The sequence below is a fragment of the Sus scrofa genome, chromosome 17 (assembly GCF_000003025.6).
Source record: "Sus scrofa isolate TJ Tabasco breed Duroc chromosome 17, Sscrofa11.1, whole genome shotgun sequence".
NCBI classification, from domain to species: Eukaryota; Metazoa; Chordata; class Mammalia; order Artiodactyla; family Suidae; genus Sus; species Sus scrofa.
In genome coordinates this window covers 40104316-40123236 of record NC_010459.5, presented here as the reverse complement: position 1 = coordinate 40123236, position 18921 = coordinate 40104316, and the positions used below count along the sequence as shown (strand labels likewise).

Sequence of the window (18921 nt, the reverse complement as noted above, 5' to 3'; positions counted from 1 at the left end):
CTTTGGCAATGGGAGCAACACAAAATGAATGAAACTGGCACAAGTCGAGTGTGTTTGGGGGTGATGAGGAGACTGGTCTGACTGAAGGAGAAAAGTCTTATTGTTGAGGTGGCAGGGAAAACAGGAAAAGTTGTGTCGATTGTGGAGAACCTTGGATAATGGCTGAGAAAGATTTTTTTCTTATGTACAGTGGGGAGGGGATTGTTGAGAGCATTCAAGATGTACTGCGTGGCTGTAATTCTTATTTACATCTGTGTTTTTATCTCCAGCTGGAGTGAGAATAAGGAAGTATATCTGTCTTAGGTACTGTAGATCCTAAGAAAACTAAACCCCTGATGAAGAAGGAAAACTCTAGCAGCAGATGGATTGGAATGTGGGGAGACTGGAAGCAGAGAGACAAGGCTATTCAAGTTCAGCCATGTGGCGATAACTGCCTTAAATCCAGATATATTCAGTCAGTGAAAGTGCTTTCACCAGGCCCTGTGTTAGGTACCTGGAACAGTACCTGATGCAGACAGTTCCTGAGGGTCTCTGCTCTAGTTGGGGATAACAGACACAAGAGTAAATGACAATGACTGTGGCCTGGTAAGTGCTTTGGGGTTGGGGGCAGCATGTACAGTCTTAGAGGTGCAAAAAGGAGAAGGGTTTAAGCCAGACTTGGTTGGCTGGGAAAGGCTTATGTGAAGACAGACTTGGAAGCTGAGATATGAAGGATGGGTGAGGAGTCAATGGATAAGGGGGGTGGGGGAGGCCAAAACAAAGGTGAGGGGGTGTGTGTCTGGGGCCCTGAGCATAGTCCTGTAACCCAAGAGCACAAGAGAAATGGGAGCCGTTGGAGTGTTTTAAGCAGGAGAATGACATACTCAAGTTGGCATTTGTACAGTTCATTAGAGTTGAAATTAGGATGGGTAGAAATAAGGATGTCGGGTAGAAATAGAGATGACTTGGAAGAAAATAATGTTGCCTTTGAGATGGACAGGTGTTCCAAATTTGAGTGTCGTGGGGCTGCTTTTGTCTTTTTTTTTTTTTTTTTTCTATTTCTTGGGCCGCTCCTGCAGCATATGGAGGTTCCCAGGCTAGGGGTTGAATCGGAGCTGTAGCCACCGGCCTACGCCAGAGCCATAGCAACTCGGGATCCGAGACGTGTCTGCGACCTACACCACAGCTCATGGCAACGCCGGATCGTCAACCCACTGAGCAAGGGCAGGGACCGAACCCACAACCTCATGGTTCCTAGTCGGACTCATTAACCACTGTGCCATGACGGGAACTCCGGGCCGCTTTTAATAATAGTTTTATCGGAGTTCCCACTGTGGCTCCATGGAAATGAATCTGACTAGTATCCATGAGGACTTGGGTTCAATCCCTTTCCTCGCTCAGTGTGTGAACGACCCAGCATTGCCGTGAGCTGTGATGTAGGTGCAGACGTTGCTCGGATCTGGCATTGCTGTGGCTGTGGTGGAGGCCAGAAGCCACAGCTCTGATGCGACCCCTAGCCTGGGAACTTCCATATGCTGCAGGTGCGGCCCTAAAAAAGACAAATAATAATAATAATAGCTTTATCAAGTCAGATACAGTGTAGTTCAACAGAAGAAATGTAATCAGGAGACGAGATACGAAAGCTTTAGCAAAGCTACATGAGCAGAGAATAGTGAGACAACAGCAGGAAGCTGCCGCCACCTCTAGGTAGGAGGTGAGAGTCCAGGTGCTGGACCACCTGCAGAAGCTACAATGACAGAAGAGTCATGGCCAAGACTACCCAGCCGGAGGGGTTAAAGGAGAAACACCCTGGTTTCTCTGCCCCCCTTCTCTTCCAGTTTCCTACCAGTGCCTCCCATTGACCTGACTGGACGCCAGTAGGCATGGAGCTGGGAGATGTAGTTCACAAGAGCAGCTCCTGTTACACGGAGCAGGGCAGAGCAGGGCCAAGAGAGGATCTGGGAGCAAACAGGCAAACAAGGGCCATGATAGTCTATCACATGCCTTCTCTTCCTAGTGCAGTAAAGGCTCTCAAGTTCCTGAACCCTCAGATGACCTAGGAAGATCTATCCACAAGTTCAAGAATGGTTCAGGAAAGAGGTGTTAGAGGGCCTGCCTTCTTGCACTCTTGGTGTCACTTCACTTGGAGGCCATCCCCCATTTTGGGTGGAGTCTATGCTGATGGGGCCAAAGTTACAGCTTTGATTACAAAGCAATTTCAAGTTCTGCAGGTACACGCTGTCCTTCCCCCTTTTGTTGTCTTATAGACCTGGGCCGTTTACTACAGGGAGGACTAAGCAAGGATCCAGTGCAGCTCCTCCTGGAAAACCAGGACAGAGTATGTTCTGTGAAGGTCGTGAAGGGAGAGGGCCGCAGAAGCTGGCGTATGCTGCTTCTGGCTGTCTTTGAAAAGAATAGGTCTGGTGGCTTTTTCTCCAAAGGCTCTTCCTACCTAGGACTGTGGTGCTTCTAATTTGGCCTGTGCACAGAGCATCTATATATTCTGAGGTTTCCCATGAGTAAGTCTGTCAAGAAGCAACATGTCTGCAGAACAAGAATATGTGTCCCTGAGATGTTTGCTCAAAACCATGAAAACTGGCTTTTCCCTATTCCTAGTTTCTCTCTCTTTGGCAGGATGGTGATGTTGTAGCCCCACTTATAACGCCTCGAAAATTGGAGTGGAATTCCACGCATTCAGCCCAGAGTCAAGCTCGCACCCGAGAAGCATCCAAATCCAGAGTCCGACTTTTTGCAAAGGACTCGGTGTGAATGTCTGCATTCAGTTATTTACAGAAAGCTTCTCCCTGCCCCCCCAATCAATTTAGGGCATATGATCACAGAGCTCTACAAATTTAGTGATAACTAGTGCTTTTTATTTTATATTTTGAATGTACACACATGCTCATTCATTTTTATTCAGAGAAACAGGAATTAGGCAAACCTTGTTACATGAGCTATGGAAAGCACTGCCTTGCCTATTATTAATATTAATCGAAGCCTTTCTTCTTTAGCAGTCTATTTTCTTAGAATAACCACTCTTTCATATGCTTCTAACTCTTATGACATATGATTGTTTTTTTAAAAAATTGGAAATAAGACAGGTGCACACTGGAATTTGCAGTTGGGCTTGCCATGAACAGCTGTGGTTAAAAACAAGAGGTAACATCCAAGCCCCCTGAGGAAGCACCCCTCACCCATGATTTGAGGGCAGCTCTCCTTCGACAGTCAGAACCTTAGTGAAGGGCACCTTGCTCACCCTCTCAGCCCCCGTAAGCTGCTGGGTTGGGGTCCACAGTAGGTGAGGGTGAAGAGTGGGCTCCTGCTCTTTGGTGAGAGGCTTGATTGATTTGTTGAAAAGATCTGAGGGCTCGACCTCCTCTGAAGTGGCACATTAAACTACCTTATAGGAGGCCCCTAGCCCCCATGGCAGAGGGATACCCCAAACCGGATTGTTCTTGGGGTCTGCTGTGGCTCCAGCCTGGGTTAGTTTCTTTCCGTCCTGGTTACTAGCTGCCCAAGCCCTGAGGGCTTGACCATTGCCATGCCTGCCGAAGGCAGCTCCCCTCCCACCTGCCCTCTGCATCTTGCTTGGGTGCTGATCAGAGGTCATCTTCAGGGCTACCCAGAGCCGGGACTTCGTTCTTGCCAGTTCAGTGCATTTCATAGGTTTCAGAGCGCAGACTGAGCTGCCTGTGCTGAGATGAAGTGATCACCCAGTGAATTTCAGGTTCCCCTTTGTGTCTCTACCTCTAGCGGTGGAGTAGGCCCCACTGTGGTTGAGCAGTGGTCCTGAGCTGAGGGCATTCCCCCCCTGCCCCAGACACACATCCCCAGTGCTACAGAAACTTACCAAGAACAAAGTCTGGACTTAGAGCTGGAGCTGATGGCTGCCAGGTGCAAGGCACTGGGGAGTGCAGTCACAAGCCCCTAACATCTTATGCTCCGACACACCCTTACAATAGCCTCCCTGTCAGGCTGGGAGTGCAGAGCCAGCCCTGACTCCTCGGGCTGAGAGGAGGGGAGGAACTCAGACCACAGGCCAGTGGATTATCCACAGGGTCTTAGGAGTGCTGCCACCTTCCACTGTATAACCAGGATCTCTCTGTTGACATGAGGGTGACATGTATTTGGAATGTCTGCCGTCCTCCCTCAGTTATCACCCCTCCCCATCCCTCTGTAGATAATCAAGAGTTGACCCTCATTCATAGAATAGTTAAAACTCTTCTCTCCTACCACGATGCTATGTGGTGGGGACGTGGTCACATGTGGGCTCATAAACGCACAAGGAAAGTGGTTCATGGTGCCGGGTCATCTCTGTTTTGACCAAGGTGCCTCTAAAACATTCAGTGGGGAGAATTATCCGTCTCAGACTTAATGTGCCCAGACCCAAGGTAAAGAATGTAATGTTTTTCTACTAAGATTGTTTTATTTTTGCAACTCCTACCTTTAAATCATTGTCTCAGTGTTGTATCATTTTGCTCTGAGAAACAACTTGAATCTATTTTGTTTGCATCTTTTGTTACATGTAAGGTAACTGCACTTTATGCTCTTTGCAACTGTTTTAATTATGGGAACCAAGTGCCATTTACAAGGTTAAATTTTTCTTAAGCAGCTTCACTGTATAAAAACCAAGACTTTAACAGTTTGGCCTTTGGAGTTACTGAGTATTGTCACCTTGAGAACATAAATAGAGCTGCAAGTTAAAGTGACTGGTTACTTCATCTGGGTAAGGGAGACAACTGCAATAAAGCTTCATGAATGTATCTCCACTTTGACACCAACCGTGTCTTCCTTGATGACTTTCTCTCACACAAAAGTGTGCCCAGTTTTGACCCTTTTGTGCAAAAGAAATGCATTTTTGTCTAGGAATGCACCTGGATGTTGCTTTGTACCTCATTACCATGCTGGGTCTTTAAGAGGGGTTGATAGTAACAGAGCTCATGTTACTTGGCTTCCTCACTCAATAATGAATCTTCTGGAGTTCCCTGGTGGCTCAGCAGGTAAAGGATCTGGTGTTGTCATGCTATGGTATGGGTTTGTTTTTTGTTTTTTTTTAGCCTTTTTCTAGGGCAGCACACACCACATACGGAAGTTCCCAGACTAGGGGTCTAATCCGGGCTGTAGCCACCGGCCCTACACCACGGCCACTGCAACATGGGATCTGAGCTACGTCTGTAACCTACACCACAGCTCACGGCAACGCCAGATTCTTAACCCACTGAGCGAGGCCAGGGATCAAACCCGCAACCTCATGGTTCCTAGTTGGATTCATTAACCACTGAGCCACGACAGGAACTCCCTATGGTGTGGGTTTGATCCCAGGAACTTCCACATGTCCTGAGCATGTCTTAAAAAAGAAAAAAGAAAAAAAAAAACCTAGCAGGAGGCAAGCACTAGCATGGGAAGGGATAAATGGATTTTTATTACTTTTTTATTTCCTAGTTTTTCTGAGATCCTGTTTTGCCTTCCTCCTTTTCAACCTTCCTAAGGTTCCCATTTACAGAATTTCTTCTTCTTTACCCAAATATGCATATTGTTCATTTGCTGCTTTCATATTTTCCTCGTGGATTCAGAGATTTGTAAGCACCTGGCACACTGGTAGCAAATGGAAAGCCCTCACTGTCCTGGGGAAAGAAGGCTGCTGCTGGAGTCTTTATTAATTTCACTCTCGAATCCAAGCGTCTGTGATTTGACAATATTCTTTAGGTTAAAATAACTTCTAAAATATGTAGACTAGAATCCCATTTTATAAGATATACATATATATATATATCTCCTTGGAAAATTGTCTGGAAGGATATACGTGAAAATGTGTTTTGGAGAGTGACTGAATTTTGAAGGGAGGCAATTTAAAATTTTTAAATCTTCTGGTTTTACTACAATAAACATGTACCGTGTAATTTCGAAAAAGGTGATTCTCATGAGGGATTCTGTGCTGCTCTGGTGAGTATAAGCGTCCTTCTGTCCTTCTGTCCTTCAAAGTCTGCCCTCCAGGAGAACATTGCCTGTCACCATTCTTGGTCCTCAGGTGACAGGGGGCTCGCTTACAGCCACAATCCACACTAAGACACTTGGTCATCTGTGTGTTGGACAGAATAGACTGCCCTCTGTGAAGGAGGCCTCACCGGCATCCAGGGCAGGTTCAAGCATCCGTTGCCTCGGGAAGCTGCCCACCATGAGGGCTTCAGCTCAGGACCCAGGCCTCCAGCTCCTTGATGCAGAACTGCTCCTGCCGGGCCAGCACCTCATTGTTGAAGGTTGCACAGGGGTGACTCCCCCCATGATACAAGTCTCCATCCAACCACAGCCCAAAGTGGCCACTAAAGAGAAGAGGGAAGTCTTGGCATGGCTCACTCCTGGGTGTTGAGACCTTTCAGGCTGCACCAGCAACTCTTGGCCACACCCTGACCACAGCCCCATTTTGCCTTTGTTTCATCTCTGCTTAAATCAATTTATCCCAAATTGTTAGGGACTTGCATGTTGTCCCCCAGAGTTTAGAGCATTTTTTTTTTAACAATTCAGTGATTTTTTGATAAATACATCCAGTGGTACAGCCATCACCACAATCCAGTTTTAGAACACTTGGAATGTTTTTAAGACAGCAATGCTTAACCAAAGGAGGGACTCTCACAAGTGTGGACCGTGAGCCCAAAACATGCCAAGAGAGCATCCATTGTAATCCCCTCGTTTGGCAGCAAACCTAGGCTGGAGCTGGGAGGTGGGTTACTGCAAGTCAGCAATGGCAGATATGTTCTCTGTCAGGGTGCCTCTCAATGGAGGCTTTTCAGGCAGTTGGGAGAGCAAAGAACTGGTACTAATCAAACAATGCTTTCATCTGTGCCCTCAGGATAAGACATTTTGCCTGAATTTGCAGGTCACACCAGACTAACCTTGTCTTCCTACCCCCCCCCCCCACCTCCCACCTCTTTCTCTTTCTCTCTGTCTCTCTCTCTCACAACACACACACACACACACACACACACACACACACACACACACCCCAGGTTCCCAGGCAGATGCATGCCTTCCTCTAGTGAGTTATACTTCATGTGATTACAGGGCTGATGGGTAAATTTGAGGCTTGCCCATCCTCTAACTCTAGCCTCTAGCCCACTGTGTGGAATGCTGTTCCCAAAGTTACACAAATTCAGATTAAGCTGTCACCATTTAAACACTTTGGAGGAGAATTCATGCCATCCTCTCAATATTGACTCAGAGCGGGGGTTAGGGTTTTGGCTGAGGGACTGGGAAATGTCCCTGGGAGTGGAAAATGTGGAAGGGAGAGACTTGAAGGTTAACCAGCAGCCTTCCCATTTTGTCTGGAGCAGCCTAGCCAGTGTTTTCAGATGGGAGAAGGAACCAGGGCACAGACCATCTCAAGACTCAAGACATGGGGAGAACTGAGACACGCACCTGCCACAGCCTATCATCAGTAAATCCAAGTCTCCTTTCACAAAGAAAGAGTTGCTTCCTGTCCACTTAAAGACCTGTGATGACAGGAAAAGCCTCTGGTTACTAGGTGAATCCTGCCCTTGCAGTCTGACTCTATACCACTGGGTGGCAGTGTTGTGGAGGGAACACAACATCCAGGCCCCAGATACGCTGCATTCAGAAGTACTTAGGGCTCCTGCCTCTTGCAATATCTTTTCAGTCTCCCTGGAGTTCACCTCCTCTTGCCTCCCAAGCTGAATTCCCACAGCCCCAAAGCCCTTCTATTCTAGAAATAGGCCAGAACTCTCTGAGGCTTCCTGCTTCCGAAGCTGGAGAGAGGAGGGGAAAAGTCCCAGTCAGGAGTTGGGCCCTGACCTTACCATTGACTGTTTGCTCCCACTTGATACCAAGTCTGCTCACTCCCCTACCCCTTTTGCTGCCTCCCACTCAGTTCCTCAGCAAGTGTTGTGGGTCCCACCCTAAAGAGACCCAACTACCACCATTTCTGTCCCATCCATCCTGGCCAGTCACTCTTCCCTGGATGACAGCTTCCTATGGGTCTCTGCTTCTACTGTCTCCTGCCCACAGCCCATCTCTGCATGGCAGTCCGAGTGGTCTATCAAAATGTAATCGCATATTGGCCCTCCTCTGCTAAAGCCCTCCGATGGCCCTGGCAATGGGAATGGAATCCAGCTCCTTCCAACAGCCAAAAGCCCAACCTGCTCTACCCTTGATTTCCTTTCCAGCCTCTTCTCCTCCTTACTGATTGTACCTCATCCACACTGGCCCTTCTGCCCCTGGAACACCTGAAACTATTGCTCTTCCAGAACCTTCACGCTGACTGATCCCTTTGTCCAGAGTGCTCTTCCCCCAGCTCCTCAAATGGCTCATGGCTCACTTCTCATCTTTCAGCCCAAATATCATCCCAGAGAAATTTTAAGTAGCCCCTCTTCCCAGGCCCTGTTCATATAGCAACATCCCACTGCCTGCCCTGCTAACACATAAAGCTCCATGAAGTCTGTCTTGATTCTAGTAATATTCCCAAGACTTGCTCTAGATGTTTGTCGAGGGAACAAATTGTTCAAGAGTCAATGTAGCTAATAAAAAGATTTTTAAAAGGCCACAGAGTAAAGCATATAATTAATTGCAAAAAAATAAATAATCTGAGTAACCAAAGGGTTTTTAGCAAGAAAATGGACTAATAAAAGATAAGCTTTGGACTCAGAAGAGATAATATTTAACAAGTGACCACAAGAAGACAGAACTATTCAAATCCTCTGCTTTCCTTAAGGAACATGACCTTGAAATTTAAAGGAGGAAGATAAACATTGCTACAGAAAAAATTAAGACCATGTTTGTGGTGCTTCTTGGAATTGTGGTCAAGGAACTGCTGGGAATTCATGAAGAACACAAGAAGTGCCAGAAGACCAAAGACTGGCAAAAATTAACCAGTTTTTGACAAGATGAGATTCCATAACAATAGCCTGGGAAGACTAGTAATCCACTGAAACAATCATTCATTCCATTCAAGAATTTTTTTAGGAGTTCCCTTTGTGGCTCAGTGGTTAACGAACCTGACTAGGATCCATAAGGATGCAGGTTCAATCCCTGCCCTTGCTCAGTGGGTTAAGGATCCAGCATTGCTGTGAGCTGTGGTGTAGGTCACAAATGCGGCTCAGATCCCGCGTGACTGTGGCTGTGGCATAGTCTAGCAGCTACAGCTCCAATTTGACCCCTAGGCTGGGAACTTCCATATGCTGTGGGTGCAGCCCTAAAATAGCAAAAAAAAAATTAGCATTTAGCGCCAGGCACTGTTTTAGGTACTGGATAGAACAGTGAGCATAGACAAAAATTCCTCTCTCCTGAGACTCCCATTCTCGTGGCACAAGGAAGGTAAATAAGTAAAATAAATAATATGTTAGGGGGTGACAACGCTAAGGAGAAAGAAGTAGAGAAGGACGATGAGTTTCCAGGGGCTGGAGTGTTATAAATTTAAGCCAAGTGGTCAGGGAGGGCTTGGTGGAGAGGGCTATATGTGAACAGAATCTTGAAGGAAGTGAGAACTGACCCACGTGGAGATCCTGTGGAGGGCATGCTAAGCAGAATAGCCTGTTCAAAGGCCCTGAGGTAGGAACGGCTTATGTGTTTAAAAACCAGCCTAGAGGTCATTGTGGCTACAGCAGAGTGAGGGAGAGGGAAAGTAGCAAGAAATGACATCAGAGAGAGGTCAGAAAAGGCAGGGACTTGTGGGTTATTGTGAAGACTTTGGCTTTTCTCTGAGGGAGAGGGAAGTCACTGGCAACATGGCACCCAGGAGTGACATGCTCTGACTTAGGTTGTAAAAGGGTCACTCCAGAAACTGTGCTGACTGGAGATGGAGGTAATAGGAGGCTCTAGCAGGAAACAGGCAAGTAATGATGGTGGCTTGAACCAGGGCGACAGCAAAGGACATGGTGAGAAGTGGTAGCTGCTGGATAGAGATAGGAAGAGAAAGAAGAGCCATCACACTAGGCTGACAGCTCAGATGTAGGTGTGAAGGAGTTAAGAAGGACTCCAAAATTTTGAATTTCAATGGCAGGAAAGATGGAGGCACTGTTAACTTCGTCAGGGAAGTGGCAGGAAGAAAATCAGCTTTGAACACGTGACGCTTGAAATGCCATGCATGATCCAATTGGAGACACTGGGGAGTGACTGGAAAAGGAAAAGAGGGTAGTCAGAGAAAAGATGAGAACCAACACCTGAGCTCGGAGACCTTGTAGTGTTAAAAGGTTGGGGAGATGAGGAGGAACCAGCAAAGGATTCTGCCAGGGAGGTGTCGGTGCAGTAGGAGGAACATTCTGCAGCTTGAGAATTCTAGTTGGTGAACTCTGGTGAAGGCTGCTGGTGAAGACTAGTATCCAGCCTGGGTTTCCTAGAACAAGTGGCCCCTCTCCTGGTCCCTGATAAGATTAGATGGCTAGGCTGGCCGATGGAGGCAGTGCAATGGGTATGGTGCGTTTTGCCTTTAGCAAGGCAGTCAGTCCCAGCTCCTTGTGACCGCCTTGTCATGTGACCAGGTGACCATATTTCTGGATGTAGCCGTGGGTGTCCTGTGCATCGGAGAGGACATCTCTAATGGCAGCCATGCACCTGGAACAAGCACTTCCCCCATTTGGTCTGTCTCGTTCTTTCAACTTCCTCTTCTCTCTCGCCCTCTGAAAAATCAGCTTGGCCAAACCCTGGTTGTGAATGAACCCTCCCATCCCCGCTCTCCCTGCCTGAGCCTGAGGTACCAAATGTTGCTAGAGAAAAGCACAAACACCAAAGTAACTGGCCTCAGACCTCCACTCAGCACTCTTGTTTCTCTAGTTTTTTTCCAGCAGGCTTTTCTTTCCATTCCTCTGACACCTTCGCGCCCCTTGACCTTCACACCCTCTCCCATCCCCACCCTTAGCTGATGGCCTCAACTGACAAGGCAAAGAAGATAAAGCCACTGGGCAATGTCTGGCTTCATCTTCCTACCCCCACAACCACAGGTCTGCTGCACTTGGACCAATTCCAACTTTCCAGCCTGAATCTGGATACAGGAGGAGTGACAAACCTCCCCTCAAGCCAGTCAGTGGTTGCCAGGGACGGAGTGGGCTTTTTTTTTTTTTTTCCTTGGCCTCCCTGCAGCTGATGGAGTTCCCAGGCCAAGGATGAGATCCAAGCCACAGTTGTGACCTAAGCCATGGCCACACTGGATCCTTAAATCCACTATGCCAGGTGGGGGATCGAAGCTGCATCCCAGCACTTTCCGTTTTGCCTCAGCAGGAACTCCTGAGTGAGCATTTTTAAATAAAGGAGGATGCTCTGCCTGCCTCTGCCCTGCTGCACTCCCTCTGTGGAAGGATGGAGGAATGCCAGGCACCCAGCCTAGGGAGTGGAGTTGGGGGCCACTGGGACCGACCCCCCAGATTCTTCGTCCTGCCATAGATCCCACTCCCCTCCTGGAAGGTTAAGAGCATCACCTTCAGCTGTGGAGAGAAGGTGAAGAGGAATGTCTCGCCAGTACCGTAGAAGTTCTTGCTGAGTCGAATAGCCGAGGAGGAGAAGGCACCAAACATCTAGAAAGCAGAAGAGCTTGCAGTTTGCACTATACTGGCAGCCCCACGCTCCAGGGTCAGAAGTATAGGCCTGACTTAAAGAAGTTCCTGGGTGTCCTAGGGCAGAGGCAGAGGTGGGAGACACCCTCGGGAGCCCATCAGCACACGTCCCCCGCCCCCCCCCAAACATTCCCCAGCGTGGCTCACTTGGCCATCGTGGTCCCTCAGCACCAGCAGCACTGGCCCGTTGTGGCCCTCCATCTGCCTGTACAGGCTCCGCAGACTGAAGCCGTTCCTCGATGTGCAGAAGGCCAGACTCCAGGAGTGTCCAGTGACTCTCGGGGGGAGGTGAAGGCTGAGCTGGGGGTGGGGCTGAAGATGAGCAAGGGTTCTGGTCCTCTCACCCTCCCTGCTCCATCTCCTTGGGGTCTGGGAGGGCTGAGGTTCAACAGCCCCCACCCACAAGCAGGAGGCTTTACAGGTTACAGAGTAGTTTACTGTTTCCAGGGCACTTGCATGGCAATTAGCATCAGCCCTCAGAGAGAGGGACTGTTCTTCCCATTTTGCAGATGAAGAAACTGAGGTTCAGGGAGATGAGGCATCTGGCCTAAAGCCCACATGGGGAATAAGTGGCAGAGCCAGGATTTGAACCCAGGTCGGAGGGGTCACCTTGGCCCCCAGCAGCCAGAGAACAGATGGGATGCTGAATTCTCAATTCCCCACCTCATCCTCCCACCCCCACCCCAGCTTTGGCATCAGTTCCCAATGACTAGTTCTACTTAAGAAGTCGATTATTTCACTACATCCTTAACTTCCTGGCCCAGTGCAGAAGCTGGAGCTAGGGTTACTGGATCCTTTTTCAAGAAAGGGAAGAAAAGCCCAGAGGGGAGAAATGATTTGCCCAAGATGACACAGCGAACTGAGGACAGAGCAGGAGTGACCCCACCTGGCTGAGGTCCAGCCAGGAGGGCAGGAGGGTGGGACTCAGGCTCAGGATGAAACCCTTGTACCATGGACTGTGCCCGAACCTGCCTGATCTCCGAGGCTCCCAGAACCTGGCTGGCCTCTGCCAGCTGGGGCTCCACAGGATCTTCAGGAGCAGGAGCTGGGGCTGGCACTGTGTCCCCCTCGTCTTCCTCTTCCTCACCCTCCTCCTCAGACAGAGCGTTCTCCGCCTGGCTGGGCTGTGAAAACACAAATAAGCCCAGTGAGTTAAAGGTCAAGGAGACACCAGCTTCCACAAAGACCTTCGGAGCCCAAAGACCTCGGCTGCCTCCTCATCCTGCCCAGGCCTCTGCGGTGGCCAGCTCAGCCGGAGAAAGCTGACCACACCTGCCCCTACCTCCAGCCGGCTCCCTCCCTGCCCCTGCCAGCCATACCCAGCAGATGTGGCCATGGGCCCCGAGTTTTGTCTGTCTGATTGCTCTAGATCCAGAGTGGGTGCCAGGGATTGCATTCTTAGCTTGGGGGCAGGAGAGAAAGGCAGGTGGCAGCCCAGCCCTGGGAGCTGCAACTGTGTGCACTTGACATGACATAACGATGATAATAACAGATATAGTGGCAGATGTTGACAGAACACACACTTGACTAGGCCTGAGTGAAATGCTTGCTGTGCAAGATCTCGCTGAATTTTTCCAAGAGTTCTAAGAAGAATGTGTTGCTTTTTGTTTGTTTGGCCCGGGGCCAGGGATCGAACCCATGCCACAGCAGTGACAACACTGAATCCTTAACCATTAGGCCACCAGGGAACTCCAAGAATGTGCTTCTTCTTATCCCCATTTTACAAAAGAAGAAAACAGGAACCAGATATTTCCCCGTCAGCCAGTGAAACAAAGCATGTAGTCACAGGTGAGACAGTGTGTAGGTTCAGGTAAAATGTGTGTTTGTGCAAATGTGTGGTGTGTTGCCTTAAAATAGAGTCGTGTAGGCAGATCGGTGTGAGAAGGTATTGAGTGCAACCTTGTGTTTTACCTGCCAATGTGTTTATGAGAGTTGGAATTGTGTTAACATATGTGTGTCAGTGGGCATGTATGCTAGTGTATTCATTCCTTCATATTCATTCATTCACTGCATTGAGCTTCCATAGGCCTGCACACAGTGACTTCGGGGCTTTTCCTATGGAGAGCCCACCTTGGGAATGAGAGATGGATGGACACTGCTTTCCTCTTCCCCAGGTTCAGGGCTAAGGAGGGGATCCTAGCTCTGCTCCATCTGGCACCCACTCCAGAGAGGAAGGCCTGTGCTCCTTGAGGGTGTCAGGACCACTGGGCTGAGTCCTAAGGCCCCAGCTTCCTAAGCCCTTACCTTGAACCCTGGGCCAGCTAGGGAGGGGCTCAGACGGGGGACACTGCTGTGTCCAACCCTGGCCCAGGCCCCAACCTGCCAGAGATCTCACCTCCCCCCACCTTTCCCCATGGACCCCCAGGCCAAGCTGGGCCCCTTACCAGCCGGGTGTAACGCCAGCGGAGACCTTTCATTCTGCTGTCCAAGCCCAGCCGAGGGCAGTAAGTGAGGCCTTAGCCCTGCCAGGGAGGAAGCACCTGCAGAGGAGAGGGAGAGACCTGGGGCACACCCAGCTGTCTCCACGCCCACCCAGCCGCCCTTTGCTCCCTCTCACCTGTGGCTCACCTGTCACTCCCAGGCCAGCTTGTCCCTGGGTGGGTCTGTGAGGTTGGCTACACTTGGCATTCAAGGCCATACTTATAGTTAGCAACTAACACACATTAGCCGTAAATTCCAGTTGTGATTCCCTTCCACCTCTTTGCCCTTCTGGCAGCCTGGCCTGTGGACTTTGGCCTTTGGGCAGGTGCCTGAGCTCTCAGACTGGAGGTCTGAGCCTCTGCTTCCCTGTATGACCTTGCATAAGCCCCTTGCAGCCCAGGCCTCAGTTTCCCCACATGTAACATGTTGGACTAGTTCAGGAGCCCTCACAGTACTAACAACCTACAATTCAGTTTCCTCATAAAGCTATTATTAACATAAGCTTGAAAGGGACCAAGCTAGCCCAAAAGGACAGATCTTTTAATTTTTTTTTCATTTTTTGAATTAAAAAAGAAATACATGTTTATTGTAGAAAATTTGAGGAATCTAGAAAATCATAAAGAAATATACAAAAACATTCATAATTCCATCTCAGAGATAAACTCAACCTCTAAGGGTATTTTTTCCTGTCTTTTGTATTTATTTCACATATATGTATATATACACATTTATAAATAGATAATATCATGTGTAGTTCTATAAAGTGCTCTTTCAAACTTAACAAATGAACATTTTCTTTTCTTGTCCTTACTTTTCTTTTCGGGCCACACCTGCAGCATATGGATGTTTCTAGGGTCGAATCAGAGCTGTAGCTGCTGGCCTACACCACAGCCACAGCAACACGGGATCTGAGCTGTGCTGCATTCTACACCACAATTCACAGCAACATCAGATCCTTAACCCACTGAGGGAGGCCAGGGGTTGAACCCAAATCCTCATGGATGCTAGTCAGGTTCTTAACTTTCTGAGCCACAATGGGAATGCCCCAAAATTTTCCAATTGCATTTAGTACCCTTTGAACACATGATTTCTTTCTGTCTTTCTTTTCTTTTTTTGGCAGTACCCAGCATGTGGAAGTTCCTGGACTGGGGATTGAATCCTTGCCACGGCAGTAACCCAAGCCACAGCAGTGACAACGCCAGATCCTTAAGCTGCTGGACCACAGAGAACTTCTGATCACATGCTTTTAAATGGCTGCATATAATAATTGAGACAACACTGTAAACCAGCTATAACAGAAAAAAAAATCATTAAATGGCTGCATATTATTTCATCATAGGATGTATATCATTTCTCAAATGATTGACATTTTGTTTGCTTCTCATTTTCTATGATTATAAACAAAATTATAATGAACTTCCTTATTCATAAATCTGATGGTATCCTTTACAATAAATTTCACGTGTTGAATAGTAGATCAAAGGACTTTCACATGTTCTTGATAAATGTTTCTGATCAGGCATCTGAGTTCTTAAATCTGACCTATGTCCAGGTACCTTTCAGGAATCTCAGGATATTTTTCTAATTATCATATCTTAAAACCCTTGAATTACAAATTAGGAAACTGCCACTCAGAAAGTAGGAGGGACTGCAGTTCCTGCTGTGGTGCAACAGGATTGGCCGTGTCTTGGGAGCGCTGGACACAGGTTTGATCCCCAGCCCGGCACAGTGGATTAAGGATCTGGCATTGCTTCAGCTTAGGTCATAACCATGGCTCAGATTTGCTTCCTGGCCCGGAACTCCATATGCCATGGGGTGGCCAAAAAAAAAAAAAAAGAAAACGAGAAAGAAAAAGTAGCAGGGACTGACCACCTTCACGCGATGGTATAACACAGTCATTAAGAGCACAGAATCTTTTTTTGCCACTTGCTTGCTGTGTGACCTTAGACAAGTTACTTAACATCTCTGTGCTCCATCTCCTTATCTGTAAAACACTAATACCTATCTACACAATAGGGCTATTATAAGAATCAATGAAGATAATACTTGAAGAACAAAGGTGCTGAGCCAGTCCTCCATCCTCCTGTCCTTGGTGAGATACCCCACAGTGCCTAGTGTTTGGGGAGGGCTGGATAAATAACAGTGCTTATTGCTGTCCCCCCCACGCTGCCCCCTTGAGAGATCCAGAGCTCAAATCCCTGACAAATGGCCTCATTCTCCACCTGGGCACCTTGGGGACAGGAATCTCTCGGTCACTTGCAGGGTGAGTCTCTCAGTGGGGAAGGAAAAGTTAGGAACCTGCGAAGGATATACTCACCCTGCCGAGTCTCGGCTTCTGGTGTCCTCCTCTAGCCTGTCCAGCCTGTCCAGCCTGACAGCTCCCCTAAGGCTTCTCCTGGATCCCACAGAGAGGGGGTTCACTTCCAGAACTGACCATGTCACCCGGTGATCTGTACGAAGCAGTTTTCGCTCTGCACCCTGGTCCCTGGAGGGCGGCTGGCACCTCTGCCCCATCCGGGCTCCAGCCCTCCTCCCTGGCTTTTATACCTGCCCAGAGGGCGGCAGGCCCTGGCCCTGCGCCTGCTCCGGTTCCAGCTGGGAAGGCCCAGCAGTGATTGCTGTCCATCAGAAACTCAAATCCCACAAGTAAGACCTTGTCACCTCTAGCCTCAAGCTCTGCCCCCACCAGCCCAAAGAGGTGGTGTTTACTGAACTCCTTGGCTCTAATCCAGAGCCTCTTGCACAGTTACTGGGTGTCACGTGGTGCCTGAAGCCCACTTCGGAAGGCTCTTCCCTAAAGGGGAGTGTTACAGACAAGGGCCATGTGGTAGGGTTCCCCAACAGCCACCCTCTCTCAAATGGGGTGGTGACATGGGTGAGATCAGGCACAGGAAGCCCAGTGTCTGGCACATAGTAGGCATGTTGTCAGTGGGGCTACTTCTCTGTCCCCGGCTCATAGTAGGACTTCAGTGACTGCTGTGTTGTTGAAACACAGATCTTTAAATTTAAAAGGGGCTTCAGCAGTCAGAGTAAGTGGTCTCCAACCAGGGTAGAAGCTGCTGGAAAAAAATATGCCCACCAAGGTTCTCCCAGCCTCTATTGGGTAGGTGAGCCCACTCTGTTGTGGACTGAAAGAGACCCCCTCCTGCAGGCCTTGGTGGAAAGGACTTGGGTCCCCAGATGCTCCAGGTGGCTATGGCCAGGTTGTCTGAGGCAATGCCCCCACCCCCACCAGAAGGTAGGCTACCAAAAGGACTTATATTATGGGAAAAACATTCAAGTGAGGGGCCCTGTTGCCATCTCAAACATGGCTGTTGCAATGTGTGTTTGAACTGTAAATGGCTCAGGGGTCACACGTCTGGCCGTCTCTGTTCTCAGGGCCCCTCTCCCTGTTTCCTCCAGGCTCAATTCAGGAACCTTTGGGCACTTTGAGAAGCCAGTGAGATGTGCCTTGATGTTCCTCAAGCCCAGGAATGTGACCTGGCACAAAAACCAACTGCCGTGTAACTGGCCCCTAGAAAGCTTCCAGGACCAGATTCTAGGTGCCAGACTATTATGTCCCGGCTCTGCCTTGCAGCCGCCTTCCCTTTTCTCCACCAGACCACAGCTGTCAGGAAACAATTTCAATATCCGAGTAAAAGGGGGAAAGGTTAGGTGACCCATGGAATATCCACGCGGTAGATTATTTCTAAGTATTAAAAGTGATGTTTGGGAGTACCCATTTTGGCTTAGTGGTAATGAACCCAACTGGTATCCATAAGGACACAAGTTCAATCCCTGGCCTTGCTCAGTGGTTTAAGGATCCAGCGTTGCCATGAGCTGTGGTGTTGGTCGCAGATATGGCTTGGATCCTGTGTTGTTGTGGCTGTGGTGCAGGCCAGTAGCTGTAGCTCTGATTTGACCCCTAGCCTAGGAATCTCCATATGCTGTGGGTGCCACCCTAAAAAGACAAAAAAAAAATTTTTTTTAATAAAAAAATAGAAATAAAAGTGATGTTTGCCAAGAATTTCAAAATGCATGGGGAAATGCTTCTGCTACTCTGTAAAATGAGGAAAACAGGATATAAAACTGTATATGCAGCATGGTTTCAGCTATGCAAAATAAACCTGAAAACGTTCAGAGTAAATGGCTTCTGATGTTTGCTGGTCTGACCCTCAGACGGTGCGCGACGTATCCCCTCACCCATCCTGGGATGTCTGTTCTCCATCCCCTGGTTGCCATTACAGTCCTGGTCCTCCTCACGCAACTCCTGCTCCATCTCCTCACTCAGCCAGCGGCCACCCTGATTCTTCCCTGAGAGAACAGAGGCCATCATCAGTCACTCCCTCGCCTTCCTGACAGGAACCCCCTGCATCTCACCCACCCCTCTGCCTCCCGTCCAGGACAGTGGAGGAGGAGCCCCTGTTCCCCCCCAAAGCCAGTTCCCGTCCTTCCTGACCTGCTTCTCGCTGCCTTGCCCGTCTGGTGACGGACAGCACAGTCCCTCCAGGACCTCGCCCTTCTCTTCCCCCTAGGCCCACTGCTACCTCCTGTTCATGCTTCAATCCACCACCTTCGGCGTCTGTCCCCACCACCCCTGTTCTAGTCAAGGTCCCCAGCAGCTTCGTGTCGCCCTGTGCAGCAGGGGGTGCTCCTGTTCTCACCTTCTGCCAGCTTCTTAGCTTCTTGCGCTGGACCTAGCAGGTCTCTCCTACTAGGTTTCCTCCTGACCACACACTGCTCGAGTTCCCTCCTCCCTCACTAGCAGCTCCCTCTCTGTCGTTTGTGGCTGGCTTCTCTCTTGCCCACTTTCTAAAACCAGGAATTCTTTTTTTTTTTTTCCTAATTTTTTACTTTAAAAAATAATATATGGATACAGTCATATTTAATAAGAGCCAAGTTATTAATAATAGACGATTGGGGAGCAGTTATTTTCTCTTTTATTTTTTTTTTTGGCTGTGTCTGTGGTATGCAAAAGTCCCCAGGC

At 48.8% G+C, this 18921-nt stretch overlaps 2 protein-coding genes across 8 annotated transcripts in view; one reads left to right on the top strand and one right to left on the bottom strand.

The window, feature by feature from the left end:
* SAMHD1 (deoxynucleoside triphosphate triphosphohydrolase SAMHD1-like) overlaps positions 1-5889 on the top strand; it is a 54588-nt gene extending 48699 nt beyond the window's left edge. The window contains exons 16-17 of one of the 4 annotated variants that reach the window (XR_002339825.1): positions 270-585; positions 2614-5889. Coding sequence is in view for 2 of the 4 variants with exons in the window: in NM_001292105.1 (NP_001279034.1) it covers positions 2614-2748 (135 nt within the window). In the remaining 2 variants the exon portion in view is untranslated. 4 annotated transcript variants of the gene reach the window in all.
* TLDC2 (TBC/LysM-associated domain containing 2) lies at positions 4494-17737 on the bottom strand. 4 transcript variants are annotated; one of them, XM_021078146.1, is made up of 7 exons: positions 16273-17735; positions 13919-14014; positions 12503-12658; positions 11682-11846; positions 11400-11495; positions 7393-7466; positions 4494-6299 (listed from the first exon to the last, which is right to left on the bottom strand). In XM_021078146.1, the coding sequence occupies exons 2-7, from the start codon at positions 13949-13951 to the stop codon at positions 6164-6166; spliced, it is 660 nt and encodes a 219-aa protein (XP_020933805.1). In that variant the 5' UTR covers positions 13952-14014; positions 16273-17735; the 3' UTR covers positions 4494-6163. The 4 variants fall into 4 exon arrangements, with proteins under 4 accessions (XP_020933805.1, XP_001928123.1, XP_020933807.1 ...); XM_001928088.6 differs by having other exon boundaries at positions 11682-11834; positions 16273-17731; XM_021078148.1 differs by lacking the exon at positions 7393-7466 and having other exon boundaries at positions 16273-17737.